At 38.5% G+C, this 24,280-nt stretch overlaps 4 protein-coding genes and 1 pseudogene across 5 annotated transcripts; 2 read left to right on the top strand and 3 right to left on the bottom strand.

The window, feature by feature from the left end:
- Positions 1-205: 205 nt before the first annotated feature.
- On the top strand, positions 206-2,176 carry LOC126632542 (uncharacterized). The gene is made up of 3 exons (XM_050302968.1): positions 206-527; positions 744-1,366; positions 1,462-2,176. The coding sequence occupies exons 1-3, from the start codon at positions 372-374 to the stop codon at positions 1,913-1,915; spliced, it is 1,233 nt and encodes a 410-aa protein (XP_050158925.1). The 5' UTR covers positions 206-371; the 3' UTR covers positions 1,916-2,176.
- LOC126632541 (putative transferase At1g60990, chloroplastic) lies at positions 1,351-8,148 on the bottom strand. Of its 2 annotated transcripts, none has more exons than XM_050302967.1 (13): positions 7,872-8,148; positions 7,661-7,762; positions 6,891-6,924; positions 5,873-5,946; positions 5,676-5,741; positions 5,504-5,568; positions 5,117-5,204; positions 4,939-5,004; positions 4,669-4,834; positions 3,297-3,380; positions 3,054-3,181; positions 2,736-2,922; positions 1,351-1,705 (listed from the first exon to the last, which is right to left on the bottom strand). In XM_050302967.1, the coding sequence occupies exons 1-12, from the start codon at positions 8,100-8,102 to the stop codon at positions 2,737-2,739; spliced, it is 1,290 nt and encodes a 429-aa protein (XP_050158924.1). In that variant the 5' UTR covers positions 8,103-8,148; the 3' UTR covers positions 1,351-1,705; position 2,736. The 2 variants fall into 2 exon arrangements, with proteins under 2 accessions (XP_050158924.1, XP_050158923.1); XM_050302966.1 differs by having other exon boundaries at positions 1,351-1,702.
- Positions 8,149-9,283: 1,135 nt separating this feature from the next.
- Positions 9,284-12,380, top strand: LOC126632538 (putative pentatricopeptide repeat-containing protein At1g77010, mitochondrial). The gene is made up of 2 exons (XM_050302962.1): positions 9,284-9,447; positions 9,662-12,380. The coding sequence occupies exon 2, from the start codon at positions 9,805-9,807 to the stop codon at positions 11,848-11,850; it is 2,046 nt and encodes a 681-aa protein (XP_050158919.1). The 5' UTR covers positions 9,284-9,447; positions 9,662-9,804; the 3' UTR covers positions 11,851-12,380.
- On the bottom strand, positions 12,292-17,955 carry LOC126632540 (protoheme IX farnesyltransferase, mitochondrial-like). Its single transcript, XM_050302965.1, has 7 exons — positions 17,534-17,955; positions 15,794-15,923; positions 15,201-15,338; positions 14,937-15,070; positions 13,722-13,847; positions 13,173-13,276; positions 12,292-12,841 (listed from the first exon to the last, which is right to left on the bottom strand). The coding sequence occupies exons 1-7, from the start codon at positions 17,845-17,847 to the stop codon at positions 12,471-12,473; spliced, it is 1,317 nt and encodes a 438-aa protein (XP_050158922.1). The 5' UTR covers positions 17,848-17,955; the 3' UTR covers positions 12,292-12,470.
- A 1,128-nt stretch (positions 17,956-19,083) lies between these two features.
- On the bottom strand, positions 19,084-23,478 carry LOC126632537 (pentatricopeptide repeat-containing protein At4g32450, mitochondrial-like; annotated as a pseudogene).
- Between the last annotated feature and the right edge of the window lie 802 nt (positions 23,479-24,280).

The following is a 24,280-nucleotide window of genomic DNA, read 5'->3' as shown; positions in this document are numbered from 1 at the left end:
GTATGAAAGTTTATATATTAGACATTATAAAGGATATATTAATAGATGATTGGTTTCTAAACTTTAGAGAGGGTAGGGTGATGAAAGTACATAAAACAGTTAGGTTTACTCGGAAATAACCTAAAAATAGAAACATTTTAGTGTAAAATTAAATAATTAAAAACGACATGACATATGCATGCCACAATAACAAACACACTTTCCCTTCATCTCACCCAAAAAACAACACTAATATTTTGCCTCACAAAAGCTCCTGAGGAAACGCTTCTTCATCTTTGGATCCCCAGCCATTCTCTTCCGGTATCGATCGATTGACCTCCCTCCTCCACCCTCCTCCTCCTCCTCCTCCTCCTCTCCTCCCCCTCCCCTTTATGGGGGATCGTCCACGTTCAGCGTCGACGTCGGATCTCTACAACATGCTCGGAATCTCGAATATTTGCAAGGGATACAAATCCTTTGTTATGAAATTGGCCCCCAACAATAAGAATGGAGAATCCAAGTTTACGGACAATCACGACACCAACAAGGTAACATATGCTCTCATCAAAACCATAATCCCTAATCATTAATCATGCAACTAACACGTGATTTACCGACGTGTAATTACGTTTTGTTAAATTTAATGACATGTTTTCCGTGATTTATATCAAAATTTACGTGTATCATGATGTTGGAAAATTTTCTAGCTTGTTCCTGATGTAATTTTATGCTTGATCTGCATAACGATTGAAACTGAGGAGCAGGAGGACGAAAATTTTACGATTAGTTATCCAACGACACCGGTAGGCAGTTTCGAACGAAGTGTTGATGATAACTTCCTCTCCCGCCGAAGTCTTTCAAGAACAACGAGTAGAAGATCTAAGACACCTACACCGATGAGCTTCTCAAGATGTGCAAGCCGGAGCACCTCTCCGACATCCTCATCATTATCGAGAATTATGAGTCGAAGAAATGCCTCTGAGACCGAAATCTCTGCCCCTATTTCGAGAAATAGGGGTCGAAGGAGCACTTCAGAGATTGACATTCCTTCCCTTACATCAAGAAATATGAGCCGGAGGCACCCATCTGAGACTGAAATACCTTTACCATCACCCACCGCCGCTTCAGCACCCACCACTCCATCACCGGTCTCTCCATCACCAACCTCTCAATCATCAAACGCCAGTAAATCAGGCCCGTCAGATCAACCAGAGTCTTTATCAAGAAGCGTGAGCAGGAGGAGCACAACCCCCATTGTGTTCTCTCGAACAACTGCAAGAAAGAAACCTCTTCCGATCGAGAAGAAGCTGGCATTCACACTTGAAGAGTTGTGTCACGGATGTGTAAAAAAGATCAAGATCACAAGAGATGTAATCAACAATGCCGGGTTTGTTACTAATGTTGCTGACAAACTCTTACATAATTAAACAGTCTGTGTGTATATATATGTATATAATGATGTGTGTGATGATATATCTACAGAATTATTGTCCAAGAAGAGGAAACACTGAAAATAAACGTGCAGCCTGGATGGAGGAAAGGAACGAAGATTACATTTGAAGCAAAAGGCGATGAGAAACCAGGGTACCTCCCAGCCGACATAGTCTTCTTGATAGATGAAAAGAGGCACAATCTGTTTAAAAGATCAGGCCGCGACGATTTGGAAATCGCTGTTGAGATCCCTCTGGCAGATGCACTGGGAGGCTGCTCATTTCCAGTTCCTCTGCTAGGAGGAGACAAAATGAGACTTTCATTAGACGACATCGTAAATCATGGCTATGAAAAAGTCATTCCAGGACAGGGAATGCCAAAGCTTAAAGAGCCAACAAAGAGAGGCGACCTCCGGATCACATGTCTCGTAAATTTTCCAACACAGTTGAGTGACGAGAACCTAGCAGAAGCAGTTCAAATTCTACAAGATTGTTCTTATGATTAACAGTTCAAATATCTCTCCATCATTTCTGACTTATGAGCAGAGGAACCAATCAGCATTGGGACGAAAAGAAAAATACTCACACTAGTATCTAAAAGGCTTTGTTGTTGTTGTTGTTGTTGTAGTATCTAGCCATGTACAAAGCTCTACGGTGGAAACTATGAATATACATATAAATTCCTCTGAGAATTTTGCAACAGATAGTGTGTAATGTATTTGTGTCAAACTTAGCAATCTTTCTAATCCTTTGCTTATGTTTTCCAATACTGCGGTTAAGCTTGCAACTAATTATCTTTCATACAGAAATTCTACACGCTAAATCCTAAACTCCACATGCTTTACCCTAATCTTCCAACTAAGTTCAAATGTTTTATGCATATAAGCACAATTAGTACATCAATATGTATATGGCAAGGTAACATAATTCAAATCAGCATTTAACATACAGTTAGATACAGATTACCAATACTATATATAAATAACTGGCGTGTTTGATTGCCATGAAGAGCGAAAACTTCAAATTTGTATGAATCTGGCACAAAAGATGAAGTAAATGTGTTCAAAACGAAAACAACCTAGAGTAGAGTGTCACTGCACTGAAAATCTTGGACTCTAGCCAATCAACGGTAAACGTAACCAACCATTTGCACAAAATACCACAAATTAAACTTAATGCTATTTATTCCCTTTGGATGGAGAGCGTCAAAAGGATTGTCATTTTCCCTATTACTTATCACATTGTGTTTTGTTTTGGTAAACAACCACAAAACTCAAGCACAAATAAAAATTGGGTTTCAAATTTGTAATGTAGGGTTTATTGCACCTCAAGAGCTTGAGCTTTTCGATGGTGGGCGTTGCCCAGCAAGAAAAGGTACTTCTACCACTGTTCCAGTAATGGCATCTCCAACAATTACGGTGTCTCCCTCCGAAACAGATTGTCTCTTGATATAGCCTAAACCAATATATCCAGATTCCTTTTTTCCAGATGTGCAACTTGTCAGCTTTCCAACCTGTGAAAATTTCAAAAGCTGTTATGATGCCAACCATGAAGCTTGTGTTTCATTTTCTGCCCGCAACCAGTGACATGGAGCTTCAATTTCCCAATGTTTTAACAATACATTAAGAGTTAAACAACTACTACCTTTTTCCCTCCAACTGTAAGAATGCTGCCAACCTCTGCCGGCGCTGCTAGACAAATCCCCCAAAGTCGTTGCTTGACTCCATCATATGTTATGAGTCTAGCTATAGTCTCTTGTCCTTTGTAGCACCCTGCAAAAAAGATTGAATTAGACCAGCTATTTTATTCGACCAAAAAAAAAAAAAAAAAAGGACCAGCTATTTTTTCATTTTTCTGTAAGATGTATACCAGTAAAGAGTATGATACCTTTGTTTAAAGAGATTGAATTCCAGAGACCAGCCTCCAAGACATTATATTCATTGGTAAGCTCCTTCTGAGGCGCTGGCCTTCCTGCAAAAGTTAGCGGGGGCAAATGATCATGTGGGAAAATCACAGAAAACTGAACTATAAAAGATTATACTCACTACTTTTATCAAGAAACCTTTGATTACATATTTCTATATCTAATCAGCTATAGCATTCAATGTTTTAAAAGGCTCGCCTCAGGGCGTGCCTAGGCGCCCTGTGAGGCTGGGCTTGAGGGTTGCCGCCTCTGTTTTGAGGGAGTGAGCGGAAGGCGTCGCCGGAGCCGCCTAGGCGTGCCTAAGGGATTTTTTTTTTTTTTTTTAATTTTTTTTACTTATTTTTTTTATTACTTCCAAACCCAAATTTTGGGTAGGGTTTTAACTACCTCATACCTCTTCCTTGCACTATCACCTCTCTACCTTGTTTTCTGATTTTTATTTTTTATATAATGGATGTGTGTGCCTTCTACGTGCATTGTTATATGTATGCTCATTGTGCTTTTCATCCTCTATTTTATATATATAATATAATATATGTATATATATATATATATGTGTGTGTGTGTGTGTGTGTGTATGTATTTATAATATATGTGTGTGCTTAGGGTGATTATTGATTAATAATCTTTTTTTTTAATATAATATAAGTGTACGCTCAGTGTATATATTAAAAAATTTAGGTCCCGTGAGGCTTCGCCTCACACCTAGGCTATCCCTCGGACGCCTCGCCCACGCCTCACGCTTTTAATACATTGATAGCATTCCATAAAAATTACTTTATTTGTTGTTAAAACATGAGGAATTAAATAAGAAATTTTCCTTTCCATGTTAACACCAAAAGCATGTTTTAGTCCACTGTGAGATTGTATATGAAATTACTGATGTGAACTCAGCGAATTTCAAATTTCAGTTGTTTCAAACAGCAACAAGAAAATGAAAAATCTTCTGCCACTGAAATTTAAATATTAGGTGACTTTGTACACACTAACTTGTCAAAGTTAATCAAATTGGTAGCTAAGAATACAAAATAGATGATAGTCAACATATGATAATCAGTATATATAATGAAGAAGTTAGTGTGTACAATTTTCTCCGTTTGGTTGAGATGTGACCAATTTTTTACATGAATTGGTGAAGTGGGTCCAACGCTGATGACATTTAATTTGTTGACTTTTTAAACTAATGTTGTGAAAGTGGAGAGTTGCATTACTTTGAACTTTGAAGTGACCGCTTAGCAGCGAGGAAGATGTTCTTCCTCACTAGTACTTTGTAGCCAAGCATTTTTCATGTAAAAAGGGGTAAAAGTAGCAACATCTAAATCACGAATTCTCTACCTTGGAAAATTCGTAGTTTTTCCCATGCATTAGAGCCCATCGGGATAGCACCCTGTGACAGAATAGTTTTCCATACTGATTCAGCGGTAGCTGGTGACATCAAAAATGAAAAACCTTTTTCAGAAATGACATTTCCCACTCCCACAGTTATAGGCATCCCGTCAACCTGCAAAGTAATCGGATGTCTTAATAAGCTCTCTTGAAAAGAATAAATTGACTTTCAACTCTCATGTTGTTCCAAAAAATGATGAAATCAGAACTAACGCTTACACTAAAATGCTGATGTGTGCCATATGGTTGTTCAACAAGGTCACCTAGGTTTAACTCCTTCATCAGCTGTTCTCGTTGAAAAGAAAACCAATAACATCATTAAGCTTCAGGATACTAAAAAGCAATGTCAAAGGCCAAAATAATATTGCCATATAGAAGAAGAGTTAAGAGGCCTTACTTGGTTGCTTTTAGGTCCTACCAAAACAAAGAAGCAAGTTTGCTTAGTGATGTCTTGAATCTCTACCTTGTCATTAAAGAATATGTACCTATTGATAACAAAGAACAGTGATGACATTTATTACATGGGATGGGACTTATTCAAAATAAAATGTATATCAACTGAAAATCTTCCCGATCATCCCTAACTTGTACCAGCATAGAAAATTGTCCATCCCCCTATCTCCAAATGATCTGGTATCTGGGAGAGGTGAAAACTTTCTTTGTAAAGTTCTCTTCTTTTGAAAAATTGTAGTTACATTAGTAACTTCATAGTGCTGTGGTATGCAACAGACACCATCTTTAAAATTTCCAAAAACAACAGCAACTTAAAAGAAGACGCACATACTTTTGCAGCATTTCAGAGATACTTCTCGAAGTCACAGGTGAAACGACTAACATTACTGCATTTTTCTGGAAGCACAAAAAATCATATATAAATAACAGCCTTGATGACAAAAATATGAAGATTAATTAAAATTCGGGGAAACCAAACAATTAAAAAAAAGAAGGAAGATTACCATGATCCATGCATGTGCAATATCTATTGTCCGGGCTGTTGGTGTAACAAAAACAGTGTCGCATCCCTATGGATTTCAAGCAGAAATCCTATTACTCAAGCCTGTATATTGTATAAATACAAAAGTTGCATCAAACAGAAACTTGCGTTCACTGCACAAATGCAACCAACTTCTGATTACATCCCACCAAATATTACCTGTCCTTGATGAAGGCTTTCAAAATTGGCAGTGGTTTGGTTGTGAAGAAACTGGATACGGTCCTCTCCACTAACTTCATGATGAACAGCCAAATTCATATCACAAGGGAAAAACACAGTAAGGCATCCGTGAACACCAAATACTACCGGCTTGACATATATTTAAGTCTCTAACATTTAGCAAAAGACTATGACCTGAAAACAAAGGATGACCAGGTGAAAAACATAATAACCAAAGACAACACCTTGAAAACTAATGTGCAAGAAAAGACCTGCATCACTGACACTTTAGTAGTGTTTCTTGTATATGCTCACAAGGATATACCAAAATGAATAAACGGACGCTCGACTCATCTTGACTTAGCTACACAAGGAGCTTGACTTGGTAACTGGTACGCTGCATGGGCATCTGGTCAAGCAACTTAATGCCTTGGAGCAGGGACCACGCTACTCCAACAGCTCTACACAAGAGAGCAACATGTTTGCCTAGAAGGACCAAGCTACTCCAAAATTATATTTTAATACCTATTGGATAAAGATAAACTGGTACTTTGGGCATCTGTTCCTCATGCTTTCTGTGAGTGTCCTTTTCTTCTAAATTTCAACATAAATAATTGTTTTATGTTTTCCTGGCTGGATTGCCGGGTTCTTGATTACATTTGTTTGGACAGCTGCAGTTATAACTGTCCTTTTTACTGATTTGCATCATGTGAGGGTTCTCTATTTTGGACTATGGTTCGTTCGACTGTAACTCTCAGTTTTCTAATAATATAATCACTTATCTGATTGAAACATATTCATTGTGACATCTTGTGATTGTCATTTATCCAATTGGGAAACCTAAGGCCAACCAATTGCTTGGTGACAAAGTAGGGAAGCAAATGTAATGCAATCTCCAATTCCTTGTGAAAAGTGGCCTTATTAGGAAACAGAATCTCATGCCTCTAGAAAAGTACAAACAGGTAAGTTTCCAATTCAGTTAATATACTTGAGGAAAGTAACAGGAAAGATAATATACCTCTTATCCGTCCAAAATGTGAGAGGTCCACGACCTGAGGCAATATATGCAATTTAGAAAATCAGAATAAAGGTTTCACAAAATCAAGCGATACACTTAAACCTCGTTTAAACTTAGCATTGATGCTCTAATACGTACAGACATAAAAAAAAACTTCAATTTTGTGAAGAAACTAGTGTACAGTACCTAAAGAAAACTACACACAGGTAAGAACCAATCTTATGTCATCTAGTCTCACTGATTCAAGTCATCCAGTTCAAATTTGCAGCTGTTTACATGGCAAGCCTATGTTGATATACAAGTACACATTTTATTGATATAAATGCACAACCGAAAATGCTGCCTTAAAATCAGATATTTGCCGGCTTAAATTGCATTTTGATCCAAAGTTAGACATAATATCGAGCAGAGAATCGGGAAAGGACAGCGCACTAAATGAGAAAAGCACGTCAAAAATACAGCGTAATGCAGAAGCTTTTTTTAAGGAATGTAACAAAGAACTCAAAGATCATGCCTTTTTCTTTTCTGACATAGGAAATTTCAGCAGATGGTAACTTAACATCAATCTTGTGAACAAACCCACATTCGGAAACAAAAGTTCTCGGGACAAATTCAGATTGTCGAAAACTCGCTAAACCATCAATAATTAACGTTATAAATCTTGCAATTCAACATCTTTTATCAATTACCAAGTTCTCAAGCATGCAAACCCACAAATATCCAACTCAAAAACTGTGCAAGAACTGAAAAATAGTGCGAAAAACACGCACCGCGACACCATTGTCAGCCGCATCCAATGCTTGGTCATCGTTATCGAAAGTTTCGATAATCCCATCATCAGAAACCTTTGCTCCTGCAGTTGCCACAGTGTCCTGCAATTTCCAACATTGTTCTTCTTACCTAAGTTCTTGTTCCAAATTCCCGACAACACAAACACAGAAATCCTACCTAGGACTAGGAGGAGGAGGGGGAGCGACTTACAAGGAGGTCGTGGTCGATGGGAGGAGGGGAGAGGTCGAAGGGCAAGGCGGAAGAAACGACGCGGCTCCTGGTCGTTTTGGAAGAGAGTGTGAGCTTCTGCTTCTGGTTGTGTTGATTGTTCTTGGCCTGAGTAGAGAGAAACGCACCGTTCTGGTGGAGATAGGAGAAGGAACGCCATGGCCGTGGATTGAGAAGCAGAGAATCACCTGCTGCTGCTACTGGTGTTGCCATTTTTCTTGGATTGGATTCTTTGGATTGTGGAGGACCCTCCCCCGGACAATGCTAGCTGCCATTTTAGCTTCAAAGTCACCCGGTAATTTTATTTATTTATTTATTTATTTTTTAGGAAATTAATAAAAATGGTTTGAAAACTTTGAGGTTTAACGAAAATTATAAAATAAAGGATAAAGTGAATAGTATCAGAATTGACTTTTTAGTGTAAAAATGTAGTTTTTCGTTAAAGTAAACAGCACCAGAAGTTTTTCGTTAAATTTTTTTTTTTTTATACTTTGGGCCGTTAACTTTTTTTTTTTTGCAACAAAAATAGCTCGATTTTACTCAAAAGTATAGTTGACCCAAACCAAATTCAACATATAAGTAGTTGGTCTGGTTTGGTTTTATTAATTTCTAAATTCAATGTTTCAGTAGTCAATCTGATTCGGTTTAGCTCAATTTATAAAAGCTCAAACGGTAATCAAACTGAATTTATTAAGGTTTAGTCCAATTTTAGGCTGTTTAACTTCTTTTTTTTTTTTTGCTTTTTTTTTTATTTGGTCAAAACCAAAGCATATCGGCTGTTATAGTTTGGATCGGCCAATTTGGTCGGTTCTATTAGATTACTGCAATGACAGGAGAATGAAAAGTATACATATGGTTTTTAAAATGACCATGCAGCTTCAATTTTCTTACTTTACGCCATAATACAATCAAATTCTATCAATTTGAGCCTTCAGTCGAATTGATTGTTTGATCGTTTATTAAGTTGATGACAACGCAAGACTCTTATATTGCTTTTAAGTGTGTTGATGCATAAAATCTAATAGACTTCGGATCAACGTAAAGAACGGTGTGAGGACCTTCGCAAAGGCATCCGGTCAAGGGTAGATGGGTGAAACAACTTGCAAGGAAGGTAAAGTAAGTATCGAAGGGCATTGGTGTGGTTCTGGCCTAAGAGCCTCCAATGCTTAAGTTAGCAAAGTATGTTTAAGGTGTCACGTGGGCGAGTTTAATAGTAATATAGTGTTTAAGTAGTAATGGCAATTACCCTTTTGAATGGAGTAGAAGTTACCCGACAAAGTTGGAAAAGATTCCTTGACTTCGGCCAACGTGGGATTGAGTGCATTTATCGTGGTGTTGCAACTTTTCGCATTGCCTTCAAGTTGGAGAGAAATCTTCCATTAGTCATGGGAGTAGTCAAGTGTTGTGAGATTGATCCGTGCGCTTCAGCAAGGGTGTCGAAGCGGGGGCCTTTAGAGGGTTACCGAGGTTCCTTAGTTGACCGGTACTCAGTGATTTCATACTCGATATATATGATTCCAGCAACATATAAGTCTCATTGCACCACGTTGATAACAAGGTAAAGAAACTAGAAACTCTTTTGCCCATTTTAAAAATAGTTAAAACTCCAGGAATTTTAACGAAAAGCTCCCAATATTGTTCATTTTAACGCAAAATTATATTTTTACACTAAAAAGTCAATCATAATACTATTTACTTTATCATTTGTTTTATCTTTATCGTTAACCTTCAAAAATTTCAAATCATTTTCATTAATTTTTCTAAAACCATAGGTTGGAAAATAGAGTCAAAACTAGGCACAAGACAAGTTGTCTTTTCGGCTGGGCTGTGCACCGGCTCTGCGGGAGTAAGCGGAGGGCTGCTCTGTTTGCATTCCTTGCAAACACGCGCATATTACAATTCAACACTTTAAAGAATGAGCCTTGACCTGCAAGCATTGGTTCGAATTCTCCATTCCTGCAACACCCACCATTCAATCCACATCGGAAAGCAGCTCCACCTTATCTTCCTCCAAAAGGGTGTTTTAAACTCTGCCGTCACGCTCGGAAACCGTCTGATGCAGATGTATGGGAAATGCGGAAGCATGGCTGATGCACGGAAACTGTTCGACGAAATGCCCCAGAGAAACTGTTTCTCCTGGAACACGTTGATAGAAGGTTATATGAAATCTGGGGACCAAGAAAAGTCTTTGGAGTTGTTTGAAGCTATGTCCCATAAGGATGATTTTACGTGGAATTTGGTTGTTTCGGGGCTTGCTAAAGCGGGTAAGCTAGAGATTGCTCGGGGTTTGTTCAATGACATGCCTAGGAGAAATTGGAGTGTTTGGAATTCTATGATTCATGGATGTGCCAAAAATGGGTGTCCTGGAGAGGCTTTAAGGCTTTTCAAGGAATTGAATTCGGACGCGTTGGAATTGTCAAGTGAATATAAGTTTGTGTTGGCTACTGTTGTTGGAGCTTGTGCCGATTTGCTTGCGCTGGGTTGGGGCAAGCAAATCCATGCGCGCATTTTCATTGATGAAGTTGAATTTGACTCTGTTTTGGCTAGTTCGTTGGTTAACTTTTACACGAAGTGCGGGGATTTGGATAGCGCGGGCCACATTTTAAACATGATGAAGGAACCAGATGATTACTCTCTCTCAGCATTGATTTCAGGTTATGGAAATTGCGGTAGAATGAATGATGCAAGAAGAGTTTTCGATACAAAAAGCAATCCGGATATTCCGTTGTGGAATTCATTGATTTCTGGATATGTAAACAATAATGAAGACAATGGAGCATTAATTCTCTTCAATGAAATGCTGAGTAATGGTGTTCGTGGAAATTCATTTACGCTTGCAAGTGTTTTGAGTGCCATTAGTATCTCAGGCGTCCTTAGACATGCTGAACAAATGCACGCACATGCCTGCAAAGTTGGGCTGATCGGGAATGTTATTGTTGCAAGTGCTATTCTTGATGCATACTCGAAGTGTGGAAGTCCTATTGACGCTTGCAGATTGTTTAGTGAGCTGCAAACCTTTGACACAATATTGCTTAATTGTATGATCACTGTGTATTCAAATTGTGGGAGAGTTGAAGACGCTGTACAGGTTTTCGAGGCAATTCCAAGTAAAAGCTTGGTATCTTGGAATTCAATGATCGTAGGCCTTAGTCAAAATGGTTGTCCGATTGAAGCATTGGATCTTTTCAGGCAGATGAACAAGCTGGACTTGAGGATGGACAAGTTTAGCCTTGCTAGTGTGCTCAGTTCATGTGCTAATATATCCTCACTTGAATATGGCGAACAGGTTTTTGCCAGAACTACCATCCTTGGGCTCGATTGTGATGAAATTGTATGTAACTCGCTTGTTGATTTGTATTGCAAGTGTGGTCTTGTTAAAAGTGGGCGAAAACTGTTTGACAGAATGGCAAAGTCCGACGAAGTTGCTTGGAATTCGATGTTGATTGGTTATGCTACAAATGGTCACGGAATTGAAGCGCTAGCTCTTTTCAATGACATGAGGCTTTTGGGAGTGAAACCCAATGAGATTACATTTACAGGGGTTTTGTCTGCCTGTGATCATAGTGGGTTGGTTGAAGATGGACGGAAATGGTTTTACAAGATGAAACAGGATTATCATATCGATCCAGGCATCGAACACTACACTTGCATGATTGATCTTTTCTCTCGCGCTGGTTGCCTTGAGGAAGCAATGAATCTCGTTGAAGTGATGCCTTTTAAGGCAGATGCAAGCATATTGTCATCAGTCCTAAGAGGTTGTGTAGCTCATGGACGCAAGGATCTTGGGAAGAGAATGGCAGAGCGAATCATTGAGCTTGATTCTGAGAACTCAGGTGCTTACGTTCAGCTGTCTAACATATTTGCAGACGTGGAGGAATGGGAAGGATCTGCACAGGTTAGACAAGTCATGAGAGATAACGGAGTACAAAAAAATCCCGGTTGCAGCTGGTTTGATCGTTGAAGAAGAGACACTTATGGCAAGTTAGTTCTTGGAAGCCTTCCAGGATATGTGAAATGCAAATGGAAAGGTTCATTTCACCAACCCAAGGTGGGAACTTCGGCATATCACCGGAGTGTCAGGTGACAGCACGCCTGTACTCGAGCTTAAGAACACAAAGACGACTGGACTTGTCTTCACAAAAACAACTGTAGGGCAATCGCCTCATTAGTTAACGACCATCGAATGAGTGCACAAACCCGTGATTCAACCAGCAACCACGGCGTTTAGGAGCTATCTCAATAGAACAGGAGGCGCACAACCCTCCCAAAAGCTGAGCAACTAGATCATGTGGTTGATGCAGGTACTAAATCACTCTTTTCGGCTTTGCGGATGTCATACAGAAACTTAAGCTGGCCTGGCCGGGCAGTTATTTGGGATTAGCAAACTTAAATTTCTAAGGAATTCCAAATGACGAGATTTTATTTTTTAAAATTTGTATGTCTTCTTGTTCGCTAATATAAAAGAATAATGAAATTTAAATTCGAAACAAATGTGTATATAGACACCGCTCTTAGAACAAAAATACTTTATTGGGCAGCTTTCGACATTTCATTGTAAAAAACTAGGGATCCAGAAACATATCACGGGGCGGCATACGAAGGAACTGGGAGAAACGGAAATGGTGCAATTGAGGCGTATGATACAGGCGGGCGAACTTGCGTGCCATCTGTGGAATTCCTCAACCTATTCTTCCGATTGACATTGCCGTCTTGTGAGGGCAACGAAAGCTCAACGCTACTCTCGAAATTCTCCTCAGTAAGGCATTGCTGGTTTTCAACGATACGGTGAAACAGAATCCCAGACATAAATACAGGAAGATAAAGAAGGCTGGCATGAAACATCTTCCTTGCTTTATGTCTAGTCCGGTCTCGATAGAACGAAAATGATGTTGCAGCTATGGCGAGAGTAAGAAGAGTAGATTCAAGACAAAACCATCCGGACGTCATACCCCCTGCAGACAGATGAAATGGGTGGAACCCAACATTAATTATTCTCTGCTTAGTGATCAAAGGCCAAAGATTGCTCTCAAGCAAGGATTAAGTTAGTCATTCTACGACGAAGAGAGTTGCATAATAACAAAGATGACATGTCTGATTAATCAACCGCTTATAGACGTACCACGATGATCAAGAAATTAAATTTATCGAACATTGGTAGAAAAGAGGAAGAAAAAGAAAAGCGCTCAAAGATCTTTACGAGAAGACAACCACCAACAGAAATACAAAAATACAAATAGAAACACGGTAAGAAAAAGAAAGAGGGTTTGTGAGTCTTGGACTTACAGTCATAGGCCAAGAACCCCAACGGGATCATGTATATGCAATTCCTTAAAGCCACTGAGGCTGTTCTCCGACCAGAAGCATCAGCAAGGGAGAACATCCTAAACCTGAATATGCAACAAACGGAAAAGGATTAGAGAGGAAGGAGCCAAGTGAACTGCATCAATACTATGTGGACCACCATCACACAAACAAAGATCCCACCTACCCCATACACGATCTATCTAGACAATCAGTCGATGGCAAGTTCCTAAAATCTCATGCTAATCATTTAAAAGAGTAAGTAAATTGGATAGAAAAACAGTATGCTCATGCCACTCGCTCTCAAAAGGTAAAAAAAGCTGTCTATAACTCTTTCTGCCTTGAACTCGAAGGGCATCATTGGATGTTGATTAATTATTTACACGAACAGATACAAGGCCCACATCATGAAGGCGAAGGCAGGAAATAAAAACTCCTGTTCTGAAACAATTTCTCAGTGCAATATGTGAATCTTTTCAACTGATGACATAAATGTTAAAGTAAGACCAAGAAAGACCCAAAAGTCCATACCCTCCAGCGGCATAGTCATCACGGCACAAGTATGCTAGGGCCATAAAATGAGGTATTTGCCAAAAGTATAGAGCAGCTGGGAGTAGCATTGCATTGAGGGAAACCTGCCCGGAAGCTGCAGCCCAACTGAAAGCCCAAAAGAGAAATCATGAGCTAGCATGCAGGAAAAGTCAGTCTTTGATAATAACTTATTTATGTCATTACTCATAATTAGATCAAACAAGCATATCAGTTCAGATCTGCAAGAGAAGCTAAGGTTCATTAACTTCCCGAAATACACACATATGAAGTTCAAAACAGAGTATAAGAATACTGCAAGGGGAAATTCAACACGGAGACAATTATAGAAAAGAGAACTAGATCTTTATCCACTTTTTTCAAGAAGAATAAATAAGAATTATACTTGGATGAATAATAAAAAAAGAGTTAAATCATACAGTGATGACTATCCCATAATAACATCCTAAGACCAAAGTTGATTGGCAGGGTGTGTGGCTGCAGTGTTAGAATCTTCATATCTAAAAGTCTTTGAGGCAGATAAAATGGGATATCAGAGAGTAGTAAGTGATGGTCAATCATCTTCCCATATGCATGCCAAGACAAACCGATCAACAATTGTGTTCCTTGTGGTGCAGTCCTAGGATACAGGAGTGTTATAGCAATCAGATGATGAAGCAAAGTGAACCACCTCTAGATGGGGTGGTTCAAAATCATCAACTTGAAAATGGTCCCATCTACAAGGTGTATGCACATGGAAACACACTTAATATGTGTGTGTGCGCGACCGTGAGAGAGAGAGAGAGAGAGAGAGAGAGATCTATTTTACTATTGAACAAGTGGAAGCTACGAGCTAAGTTCATAGATATTGACAAAAAATTTCAGACCACAGAGGGAGGTCATGGGCAGGACCGAGAAAAAAAAATATACTGGGGGAATATGCAGTTATAACATATGTGTATTAAATATTTAGTACAACAGTGGGTACTTTTCAACAGATTTTGGGAAACAAACTTGGTTTTTATTTAAAGCTTAATGGGGATTGGAGAAAATTGTGATCAGGTTTGGGCTGCCAAAATATATTGCAACAACTAACATTTAAGCTACTACAAGTTAGCTGAAAACATAAATTTTCAATAGTCAAAGCAAAAAATAAAGGAACTCCAATAAGTCCAATGAAAATAGCATGTAGCTCAAAGAAAATCACGAATCAATTACCCTAAAAGTGGAGGGATAGCCCCAACAACAGCACCAACCCATGTATTCACTGGGTGAATCTGCTTCAACGGAGTGTACACAAACGCATAAAGTATTAAATTGGAGGCTCCAAGACCAGCTGCCAACATATTAGCCTGCAACAACCTTGTCATAAGAGTGGCAACATTAGTCCCCAAACTCACAGCCGATCAAACATTTGAGGTGATGGAAATCAGAAATTTAATGTCACATAACATTTACAGAAGTGAGAATTCACTTGAGCACCTTGCTTGCCAACAAAGCAGTTCCAGCTAAACCAGCAGCGGATGCCCAGGTGACTGCATGAGGGATTGTAATGCGTCCTGAAGGTAGTGGTCTGTTCTTCGTTCTGTTCATTTTGGCATCATTTTGCTTCTCAAACACCTAAAACCAAAAAATTACAATGATTGAACACCTTATCTAGTAAAATTTAGATACGCAAAACTACAGGTACTGCATATAGTGAGCCATTAACTACTCAAAAATGATCAAATGGGCCTAAACATTGAAAATTAGAAACTGCACCATCAAAATGAAACAAAATGAACTTTTAGAAAATCATTAATCTTGAAATGGTTCAAATTATCATCAAATATTTTGTTCATAATTTTCATATCGGTCCCCTTCATAGTTGGATTCCATGCTAAGCTTCATTCCTACTTGTATCTTAGATCGAAGTTTAATAGACCAAGAAAATATGTTGCGTGTGTATGTACTCCTGTTACAAGGGAGACATCTCTTCGCATACCGACCAACCAGTTAGTTCCACTTCTGTATATATATTGTGTGTGTGTGTGTGTGTGTGTTGAAAGAAAAAAATCTGTTACTGAAGAGCAAACCTGATTTAAGGAATTAGCAGATGCTGCAACCATCATGGTACCAGCACATGTGCAACAAAGTCCACCAAAATCAATGGCATGGCCGCTTCCAAGAACAAAGCCAGTTCCAGAAGTTGCAACGACTAACATGCTGAAGTAAAAGTGAAAATTACATAAGAAGAAATCTTAAAGTAAGTTTGAATGACAAAACTTGTAAATCCCCAGGTAGAAGACAATCCGCTATGAACACAGAAGGTATATGTTTAATGCATAAATGAAAATACACCAAATACTTCTTTCACATGTGGAAGCAAAACATCCTTTTCCAAAAGAGCAATCAAACCGAGTTCTGAATTCAGGAGTTGAAAAAAATGGCATACTAAGTGATAACTTAGATGGAGGTGGAAAATAAATACTTTCTTGCTAAGTGACAATGGATATTTCCTTAAGAAAGGGATCCTTTATGAATGTTTATATTGAAAACGAGTAAGGTTAAATGAACCTGGGTGGGATGCAAAGTCTGTTGTGAGGAGATTTGAGTCTAAGCCCTTAATAAAATTTTCAAGGATAAGAGTCCCTTAAATCTTCCTGCAAGTTAGCCATGGTACATGAAGAGAGGATGAAATCTAGGATGAGAAAACGGTTTGTGAGTCAGTTTTGAATAACTAGTCTCCTCACTTGTACAATATGTCCATTTACTACAAAATTCCCCTTCACTAGATTTATCAAAACTTCTATTCCATTGAGCTGAGGTTTTGGCTTCAGGAAAATTTCCAATGATGCAAATTGAGGGAGCTCACTTCTTTGTTGTCTTTTTTGGAAAATATTCATTATAATTTTATATCATGTTAGATGAGATGCTAGAAGTGGAGTTTATTATAATCGTGAGGCAGCTTCTTGGTTTATGTGACAATCCATCTCTATTTATTGATTTGGTTTTTCCTTGGTGAGCTGCCTATGATATGACTCGAAGGAGAAGACTACACATCCATTTGTCTCCACACAAGTGTACAGTGAATTAAAAGTTGGGTTAAAAGTGCAGGTCCAGTGCTTCTCCATTGTCCTACGGTTCTAAAACTATGAGTGAGATCGTGTAGCAAGGAAATGTGTTCTGGGTAGTTCTAGCTGGGTGTTTCCCTGATTTTTGAGAGGTATAAAATTGTCTGGTTGTGAATAGGAAAAGGTTTTGTGGGGCTGCAGTGTGCTAGCTGATTTTAGGTGATGTTTGAATACCATCTTCGATACCCTAATTTTGGTTTAAGGTCCAGGTTGTCGAAAGAAAATAAATTATTGTTTCTGCAACCTAGTTTGTTTAAAGTTGACACCTTGTGCACAAAGGTTGTAGGGCAATTAGCTACAGTAAACATATTTCGACATTTCTTTGCAAAAATGATTAGTGTTTATTATGTCGTCATTATATCATCGTTGTGTGACTTGTGTCGCCAATATATGATCAATATGTTGTTGTTACCGAAAATGATAATTTCTGCAAATCAAATGTCAAAATATGTTTATTGTAGCCATCTTCCCAAGATTGTATTGGTTTTTAATGGAAATTAAATGGTGTTTTTCAACAGAAAATCAAACATATTAAAAAAGAATAAAAGGAATCAACATAAGATTAAACATATCAAATAATCACAAAAAAAAATATCTACAACTGTCACCGAAATTATCAATAAATCTTAGAGAACACAATTTTTTAATTGTTAAATGATGAAAAATGATTGAATAGATTGAGGAAATGGTGGAAATGAGTACCTGAGGCGAGCTTTGGAGAGCTCCCAATAGCAGCGGCCATAGTGGCGGGCCAAGTGCGAAGCCCTGGAAGCCAAAGACGCGAGATCAGCCGCCGCAGGAAGGGCTCCGACTCCATCGGCTCGGTGAAGCCCGAGCTTGAGAGAATCTGAAGGCGAAGGCGTAGGGGAGTAGGGGTATGATTGGGTAAGGGAGTGAGAGAGCAGCGCAGGTCGAACGCCGCCTTGTGCGGCGGAGGAGGAGGCGGAAGACAGGTGGTAGAGTGGGTTGTTGGATATTGGGAACTTGGAAGATAAAGTCTTCGAGTTCCTCCACATCGTGGTCTCGTGAATGCAGAGAGAAAGGGAAGACGAAGCAGAAGAGATCGACAGAGCAGCTGACCCGAGCGACTGCCTGCTTTTAGGCCCAACGAATTTTTTTGGAACACGTACTACATCACCTGTTTTATATAAGTGTTTATTTTTTATGTAATTAACTTTTTAATACACATATTCTATTATTTGTATAATGACATGTGATATATCACATTTCTCCAACTGACTAACCGACTAACCTGCAAACGGGTTGGGTTTGTCCTTATGGTTGGTTACAGATTGACCTATTATTTTCATATCCTTTTATAAGTTCTAAAGCCTAATGTTCGAGTCTATAATGACCTAACTCATTAACAGATTCTTAATGGGTGATTCTATACCGATTCAACTTATTAATGAGTTCTTAATGGTATTTGTTTATTGGAATCTATGCCTGTTAATTGGATATCGATTATTATTATTATTATTTTGTGTGCATTCATTCATGAAGTAATAAATGGGATCCAAATGAAATAGGAGTGAGGATTGGAGATTATGAAGCATCAAAGGGTGAACGCTTTCACCATCTTGGATCTATTTTGCAAAAGAATGTAAAATTAGATGGAGATCTCAACTATAAAATACAAGCCGGATTGATGAAGTGGAAGAGTGTTTCGATAATGTTGTCCGATTATCGTATGCCACTAAAATTCAAGGAAAAAATTTATAAGACGGCTATAAGGCCAACAATGCTTTATGTCACGAAGGTTGGGCGGTCATAAAGCAACACATGCAAAAAATGAGTGTAGCAAGAATGAAAATGCTTCGTTGGATGTGTGAACACACGAGAAATGATAAGATAAGGAACGAGGATATCCAAGATAAATTAGGAGTGACCACAATTGAAGGTAAGATAAGAGGAAATCAATTAAGGTGGGTTGAACACGTGAACTGAAGACCTACGGATGCTTCACTTAGAAGATGTGACAGAAGCTTAGTGTCAAAAGGGGTGGAAAAAGACTTGTGAAGACTTTTCAAGAGACTTTAAGAAAATATATGGAGTACTTGGAGATAACAGAAGACTTGGTGCAAAATCGAGTGCAATGACGTTCTAAGATTCATGTAAACGAACCCACATAGTGGGCTGTCGCTTAGTTATTGTTGTTGTATAAGGCTTCATAGGAGTTTCTTCGACCTATTCTTTCTACTACTTTTGCGTTGTGTTTGGTTCTGCATATGGGATAGATAAAACTTGTCTCATACTAAGGAAGCGGTTTATGGCTGCATTTCAAGTACTCAAAATACAGTTTGTAACAATACCTGACATAGAAGAATAAATCAAGTTTCATTTGTTCACCAATAATCTCGGCAAGAGCACAAGCCGTCTTCGAAATGGTGGAACCTCTTAGCATCTCGCATGATGAGTTTTCGGCCTACAATTTTCGAAATGATCTTCAACGCATTATGGCAATCACCACAAACACGAAGATTCTTGATTACTCTAATAGTTGAACGAGCTGAGCTGCTGATGAGGCCATGAGCGAGAGCAAGTCGCTCACTATGGGCAAGCAGAGCATCTTCCTTGCCTTCCTGATCTATGTCATGTAGCACAAATCTAGTCTCCGGAATGTAACCAGCCTCCTTCATTTGTTCCCTTAAACCCCTAAGTTGAGCATAAATCTCATCGTTCTCAGGATGAGATTTATCACCTGCTCGATATTCATGGACTCGGCTCCTGACTTCTAAAAGATTTTGTGCTGCCAATTTTTTGTTCTCTTTCTCCTTTACCAGGTCAGATTCTTTTACAGGAATAAGGCCAGCTTTTGACTGCTCATCTAAGCAGGAGGGATCTAGCTGCTCAATAAGCTCTGCACAGCGGTCCCCAAGCTCCAACTGGCCATGAACTCTGCAGTGAGTCATCAAGGTCTTCCAAACATCGACGTTAGGTTCCAATGGCATCTTTTCAATGAATTCCAAAGCTTCATCCAGATAGCCCGTACTTCCTAGCATAGCTACTACACTCACATAATGATCCATATTTGGGACAATACCATAATGTTTGCTCATTGATTCAAAATGCAGCAATCCCTCATTCACATCTCCCACAACACTACAAGCGTATAAAACCCCAATAAACAATTGGCCATCAGGTTTCAAGCCTGCTTTTTTGAATTGGGTGAATAGATCAATGGCATCTTCCCCAAGACCATTCTTAGCAAGCCATGTTATCATAATGTCCCACGATGTCAAATTCCGGTTAGGCATCTTGTTGAAAACCAAAAATGCGTTGTCCATAGAACCACATTTAGAATACATCTCCAAGATTCTGTTGTACGTACTCACATTCAGAGGAGGCAATAATCTTGTAATGCTGTCATGAACAATTTTTGCTTCTTGTAGAGCCTTAGCCTCACCGCATGCCTGCATTAACTGTAAATAGAGATGCAAATCCACATGAACATGCTGCTTCTCTAGCAGTCCCAAGATTTCCACAGCCTCCTTAACTTTCCCCTCCTTGCAAAAACGATCCAACTCTTCAAGACTAGAACTAGACGGGCTATTTTCCGAAGCCTCAATCAATTGCCCCTCAGATTTTGACTCACTTCCCATGTGAGAATCCACTATCGTATTTTGAAAAGCATCTGAATTTGTCTGATATTGTCCAATGCGGGGGCTTTGCTGGTATTGCCCCATACTAGGGTGTTGCTGGTATTGCGCATAACTAGGTTGTTGCTGATATTGTCCATATGCATAACTAGAATTCTGTTGATATTGTCCATAACTAGGGTTCTGCTGATGACCATTGGTATTTTGCTGATACTGTGCATAACTTTGCATAGAATTCTGATTTGGGTTTCCCTGAGACCCTGAATTTCCTTGTGAATTAAAACCATCAGGGTTCTGTCTAACTTCTATTGATCTCTCTTGCTGAGACACATATGGATTCTGTATATTTCCATTTCCTAATTGTTTCCTGTTCAGGTTTGGGGTGTTTTGCAACCCTCCATTTTCATAACCGTAATACCCTCGGAAATTTCCATTTCGTTGAACTGGGTCATTTAGAAATTCATTGCCTGTGCCTCTCCAGAAAGTCCCATTGTAACTCTGATTGTACTGATTTGAGCTCTGCTTGGGATCCCGTGAACCATCCACACAAGACCCATATAGTTTCTGCTGCAACTGCCAACTATTTTGACCAGAATACCCACCATCAGTTCCACTCTGATTAGATGTATTGATCCTACTCTGTATAAACATTAATTGAAATTAAATCACTATATATCCCGCAATTAAGAAAATTTGATATCTTTAAAACTGCAAAAAGAGAAGTGTAGTTAATTTTTTAACCTGATGCTCTGCCTCAACTTCCTCATGTTCATGACCCATAGCAAATGCAGATGCACTGGAATAGGAAGTAAAGGTGGCGTGGGAGGAGGAGAGAGCACGGGATCGCTGATACGGCACCATTGAAGAGGAGGATGGTGTGAAGATGAGGAGTCGAAAGATGTGTCTGAGACATGAGGATCTATGTGAGCCTGAGGTTGAGGCAAGGGTTTGGAGCTGAGCGGATGGGGTTGATACCACTCGCTTCCACATTTTGCCCAGTTACTCAGTTTTGTTTCACTCTCTCTGCAAACGCACAGATTACCGATTTATAAATGATTTAGAAGAAATTAAGAATCAAACTGACATTATTAAGGGAGAAAAGCAGAACCATGAGCGGAAATATTCACTCATGGCTCAATCAGAAATGTTGGTAAATGTTTGATATCTGAATTTCTTTTGGGAATTGGTATTAGCACTCCAAAAGATTCATTCTACCTTCTTCCATCTTTATTTTTTGCATTAGGGAGGAGTGCATGATGACTGTTTTGGAGTGCATATAGCAGCTCCCTTTCATTTTTGAATAATAAGAAAATTCATGATTGCTGGCCCTTCACCCAAAGATTAGAAACGGGAGACTTAAAGGAAATTAGCTTTCACCCAAAAATTAATGATTGTTTAGCCTTCACCATAAGCTGTGTTTCTAAATCTGATGTAGTCCAAAAAGCAGTTTGTGAGCGTTTGGTAAGTGGTTGCGACTGGGTATAATGGCCAAAAATGACATGATACAAGAAAAACAGCAAAAAGAAAAAAAGAAAGCATAGATAACAACTTGCATGATAGTTTGACATTAAATCATGCAAGATATTATGAATATAACTTATACTTCTCCTAAACATCAGCAATTGATTTCTCGTCAATCAATAATCCTGACCTTACATCTATGATATGATCTAGAATAAGTTCATCATAATGAAAAAACACAAGGAAACACTTTTAGGAAGTAATAGAACAGACTTATGTACTTTGTTGTAAGAAACCAATTTACAGCGTAAACTCATTTTGCTAGATGTTGGTTCATATCTTCAGAAGTAAATTCCCCAAAAGTACTCAAATAGCGCACTGATGACTGATTTCTCTCAGAATCTCAACTTCACTCCACACACTAACAACTTCCAACAATGCACGATTAAACAAAGAGGCAGACAACTAGCGGTCTGAAAATTGGTAAAGTCATTAAGATACTCAAATCAAGGAAAAGCCAGACAAATGGTGGAAACAAAATAATGAACAACCTAAAAAGAATCCATTGTTGCAGAAAGAAAACGTGAACCGCAGGTATTCCCACTGAAAGCCAAGGCCAAAAAGAAAAGCTATCAAATCCTAAACACGATCAAGTAAGTGTTTAAATTTGAATTCAAAAGGAGTGAACTTTGAGGTTCTCTTCAATCCATAACTAATGGTTTTGAGCCAGGGGTGGATTTAATCATATTGATTTAATTCACATTATTTGTTCTGCGGAACAACTGTGGCTGCTCTCTGTGATATGAGACTGAGATTCTTCATTTTTCTTTACAACAACACCACCAACAAAGCCTTATCCCACTAAGTGGGTCGGCTGTATGAATCCTAGAATCCTAGAATCCTAGAACACCAATGCGCTCAGTTTTGTTGGTGGGATGTTTGTGTCATTCCTTAAGATATCTTATGGGAATTGGTTCTTGTTCAGAGGCTTATCTAGTAGTTTTGTTTGTATTAATAGTATCTTCATCCATTAGCTGCTCACGGACTTCATTATTTACGCCGGCCAGGAGCAACGCTTGGCGACGCTGCCGGGTTCTTTCTCCTCCCAGAATTGACAACACATAACGCATAAACCCATAAACCCTACGACTTATTCCGTCAAGAATTTCAAAACCCACCAATCATTTCGTACAAATTTCCAAAACCAATCGATCATTTCATTCATTTGTTCAGCAGATTAACTAAAACCCATCAAATTATATGTATATATAACGTAATACTGAAAGATTGAACGAAAAAAGATGGGATATTTAAAGAGAAAATACCTGAAAATATCCTTTCGACTTTATGGGTGAGAATATTTTCAGCAAAAGCAAAAGCCCTTGTCCTTTTTGCGGTGAGTGGAATTTGAACAACGAAGAGCTGCTGAAGAGGGAGGCTCTGAGTGAAAGCAAAGCGATGGGGGTGACAATGGGTCGTGTCGGGTTTGGGTCGTGGATCGGAAGTAAAAATGGATCAAGAAATCTTCATTCCAATCGAATGCAAACCCATCTGTTCAAAACGGGTCAGAGACCTCCATCATAATGCGACCCGTTTATTAAACGGGTCAATAACCACCCCATAGAACATCCTAAACCCTGAACCCTACTTTCATTAGAGAAGGGTACAAAAAGAATTTCACACTCCAAAAATTAGAACTCAATATTTATTTCAAAAAATTTGGATTGAAACACAATTTTTGGAATGATCGGATTGGAAACAAGGTTTTCAATATTTATTTCAAAAAATTATGGATCAGAACATAATTTTTAAATTTAGAATTTTCTGAACATAATTTAGAATTCGTATACTTTACAAATTTCAGAATTTTCTAATTGTCCCTATTTTCGTATATGCCCGGAATAAAATGCATGATTAAAATACGTAATTTCAGTAAATAAGTAAAAGAAAAAACATAAAATTTCGGAATTTTTTTTTATCAAATAATTTTAGAAACTTTTAGAAAATTTCAAAAGGAATTCTAAGTTTCATTTGAGTTTTTTAGAAATTTTTTACTTCATAAATTTTCGATTCCGGATTGAAAATTTTAATGGCGGAATTGGAAATGACATTCCAACTTGCACCCCTAATTGTGAGGGTGATTTTACTAATTATGTCCCATAAATAAAATTAGTACAATAACTAGTCTAATGGTCTTTTTTTTTTTTGGTCTGAAAAGATAATTTAATTAATCTAATAGAAAGTTACAGGCCAACACAAAGGAAGACAAAAAAACCCACATACATCAGGGGGAACAGCTACATAAAAGCCCAGCCTAATTAAATAAACTAAAACGGAAACCTAAATCCCTAATTTCTGACCACAGAAAGCAGCGTCTGCCGCCGTCATT

Source organism: Malus sylvestris, chromosome 8 (genome assembly GCF_916048215.2).
Source record: "Malus sylvestris chromosome 8, drMalSylv7.2, whole genome shotgun sequence".
NCBI lineage: Eukaryota > Viridiplantae > Streptophyta > Magnoliopsida > Rosales > Rosaceae > Malus > Malus sylvestris.
This window is presented reverse-complemented; position numbering and strand designations above follow the sequence as displayed.

What these genes read in the sequence shown, in the direction of transcription:
- LOC126632542 (XM_050302968.1), top strand. Translation starts at nt 372, where the DNA reads ATGGGGGATCGTCCACGTTCAGCGTCGACGTCGGATCTCTACAACATG. An exon ending in ACAATCACGACACCAACAAG is followed by an intron (nt 528 to 743) that starts GTAACATATGCT and finishes ACTGAGGAGCAG; the next exon opens with GAGGACGAAAATTTTACGAT. An exon ending in GATGTAATCAACAATGCCGG is followed by an intron (nt 1,367 to 1,461) that starts GTTTGTTACTAA and finishes ATATATCTACAG; the next exon opens with AATTATTGTCCAAGAAGAGG.
- LOC126632541 (XM_050302967.1), bottom strand. Translation starts at nt 8,102, where the DNA reads ATGGCAACACCAGTAGCAGCAGCAGGTGATTCTCTGCTTCTCAATCCA. An exon ending in CCATCGACCACGACCTCCTT is followed by an intron (nt 7,763 to 7,871) that starts GTAAGTCGCTCC and finishes TGGAAATTGCAG; the next exon opens with GACACTGTGGCAACTGCAGG. An exon ending in TAGGACCTAAAAGCAACCAA is followed by an intron (nt 5,005 to 5,116) that starts GTAAGGCCTCTT and finishes CAACGAGAACAG; the next exon opens with CTGATGAAGGAGTTAAACCT.
- LOC126632538 (XM_050302962.1), top strand. Translation starts at nt 9,805, where the DNA reads ATGAGCCTTGACCTGCAAGCATTGGTTCGAATTCTCCATTCCTGCAAC.
- LOC126632540 (XM_050302965.1), bottom strand. Translation starts at nt 17,847, where the DNA reads ATGTGGAGGAACTCGAAGACTTTATCTTCCAAGTTCCCAATATCCAAC. An exon ending in CTCTCCAAAGCTCGCCTCAG is followed by an intron (nt 15,924 to 17,533) that starts GTACTCATTTCC and finishes CTTTTACTTCAG; the next exon opens with CATGTTAGTCGTTGCAACTT. An exon ending in CTGCTTTGTTGGCAAGCAAG is followed by an intron (nt 15,071 to 15,200) that starts GTGCTCAAGTGA and finishes AGGTTGTTGCAG; the next exon opens with GCTAATATGTTGGCAGCTGG.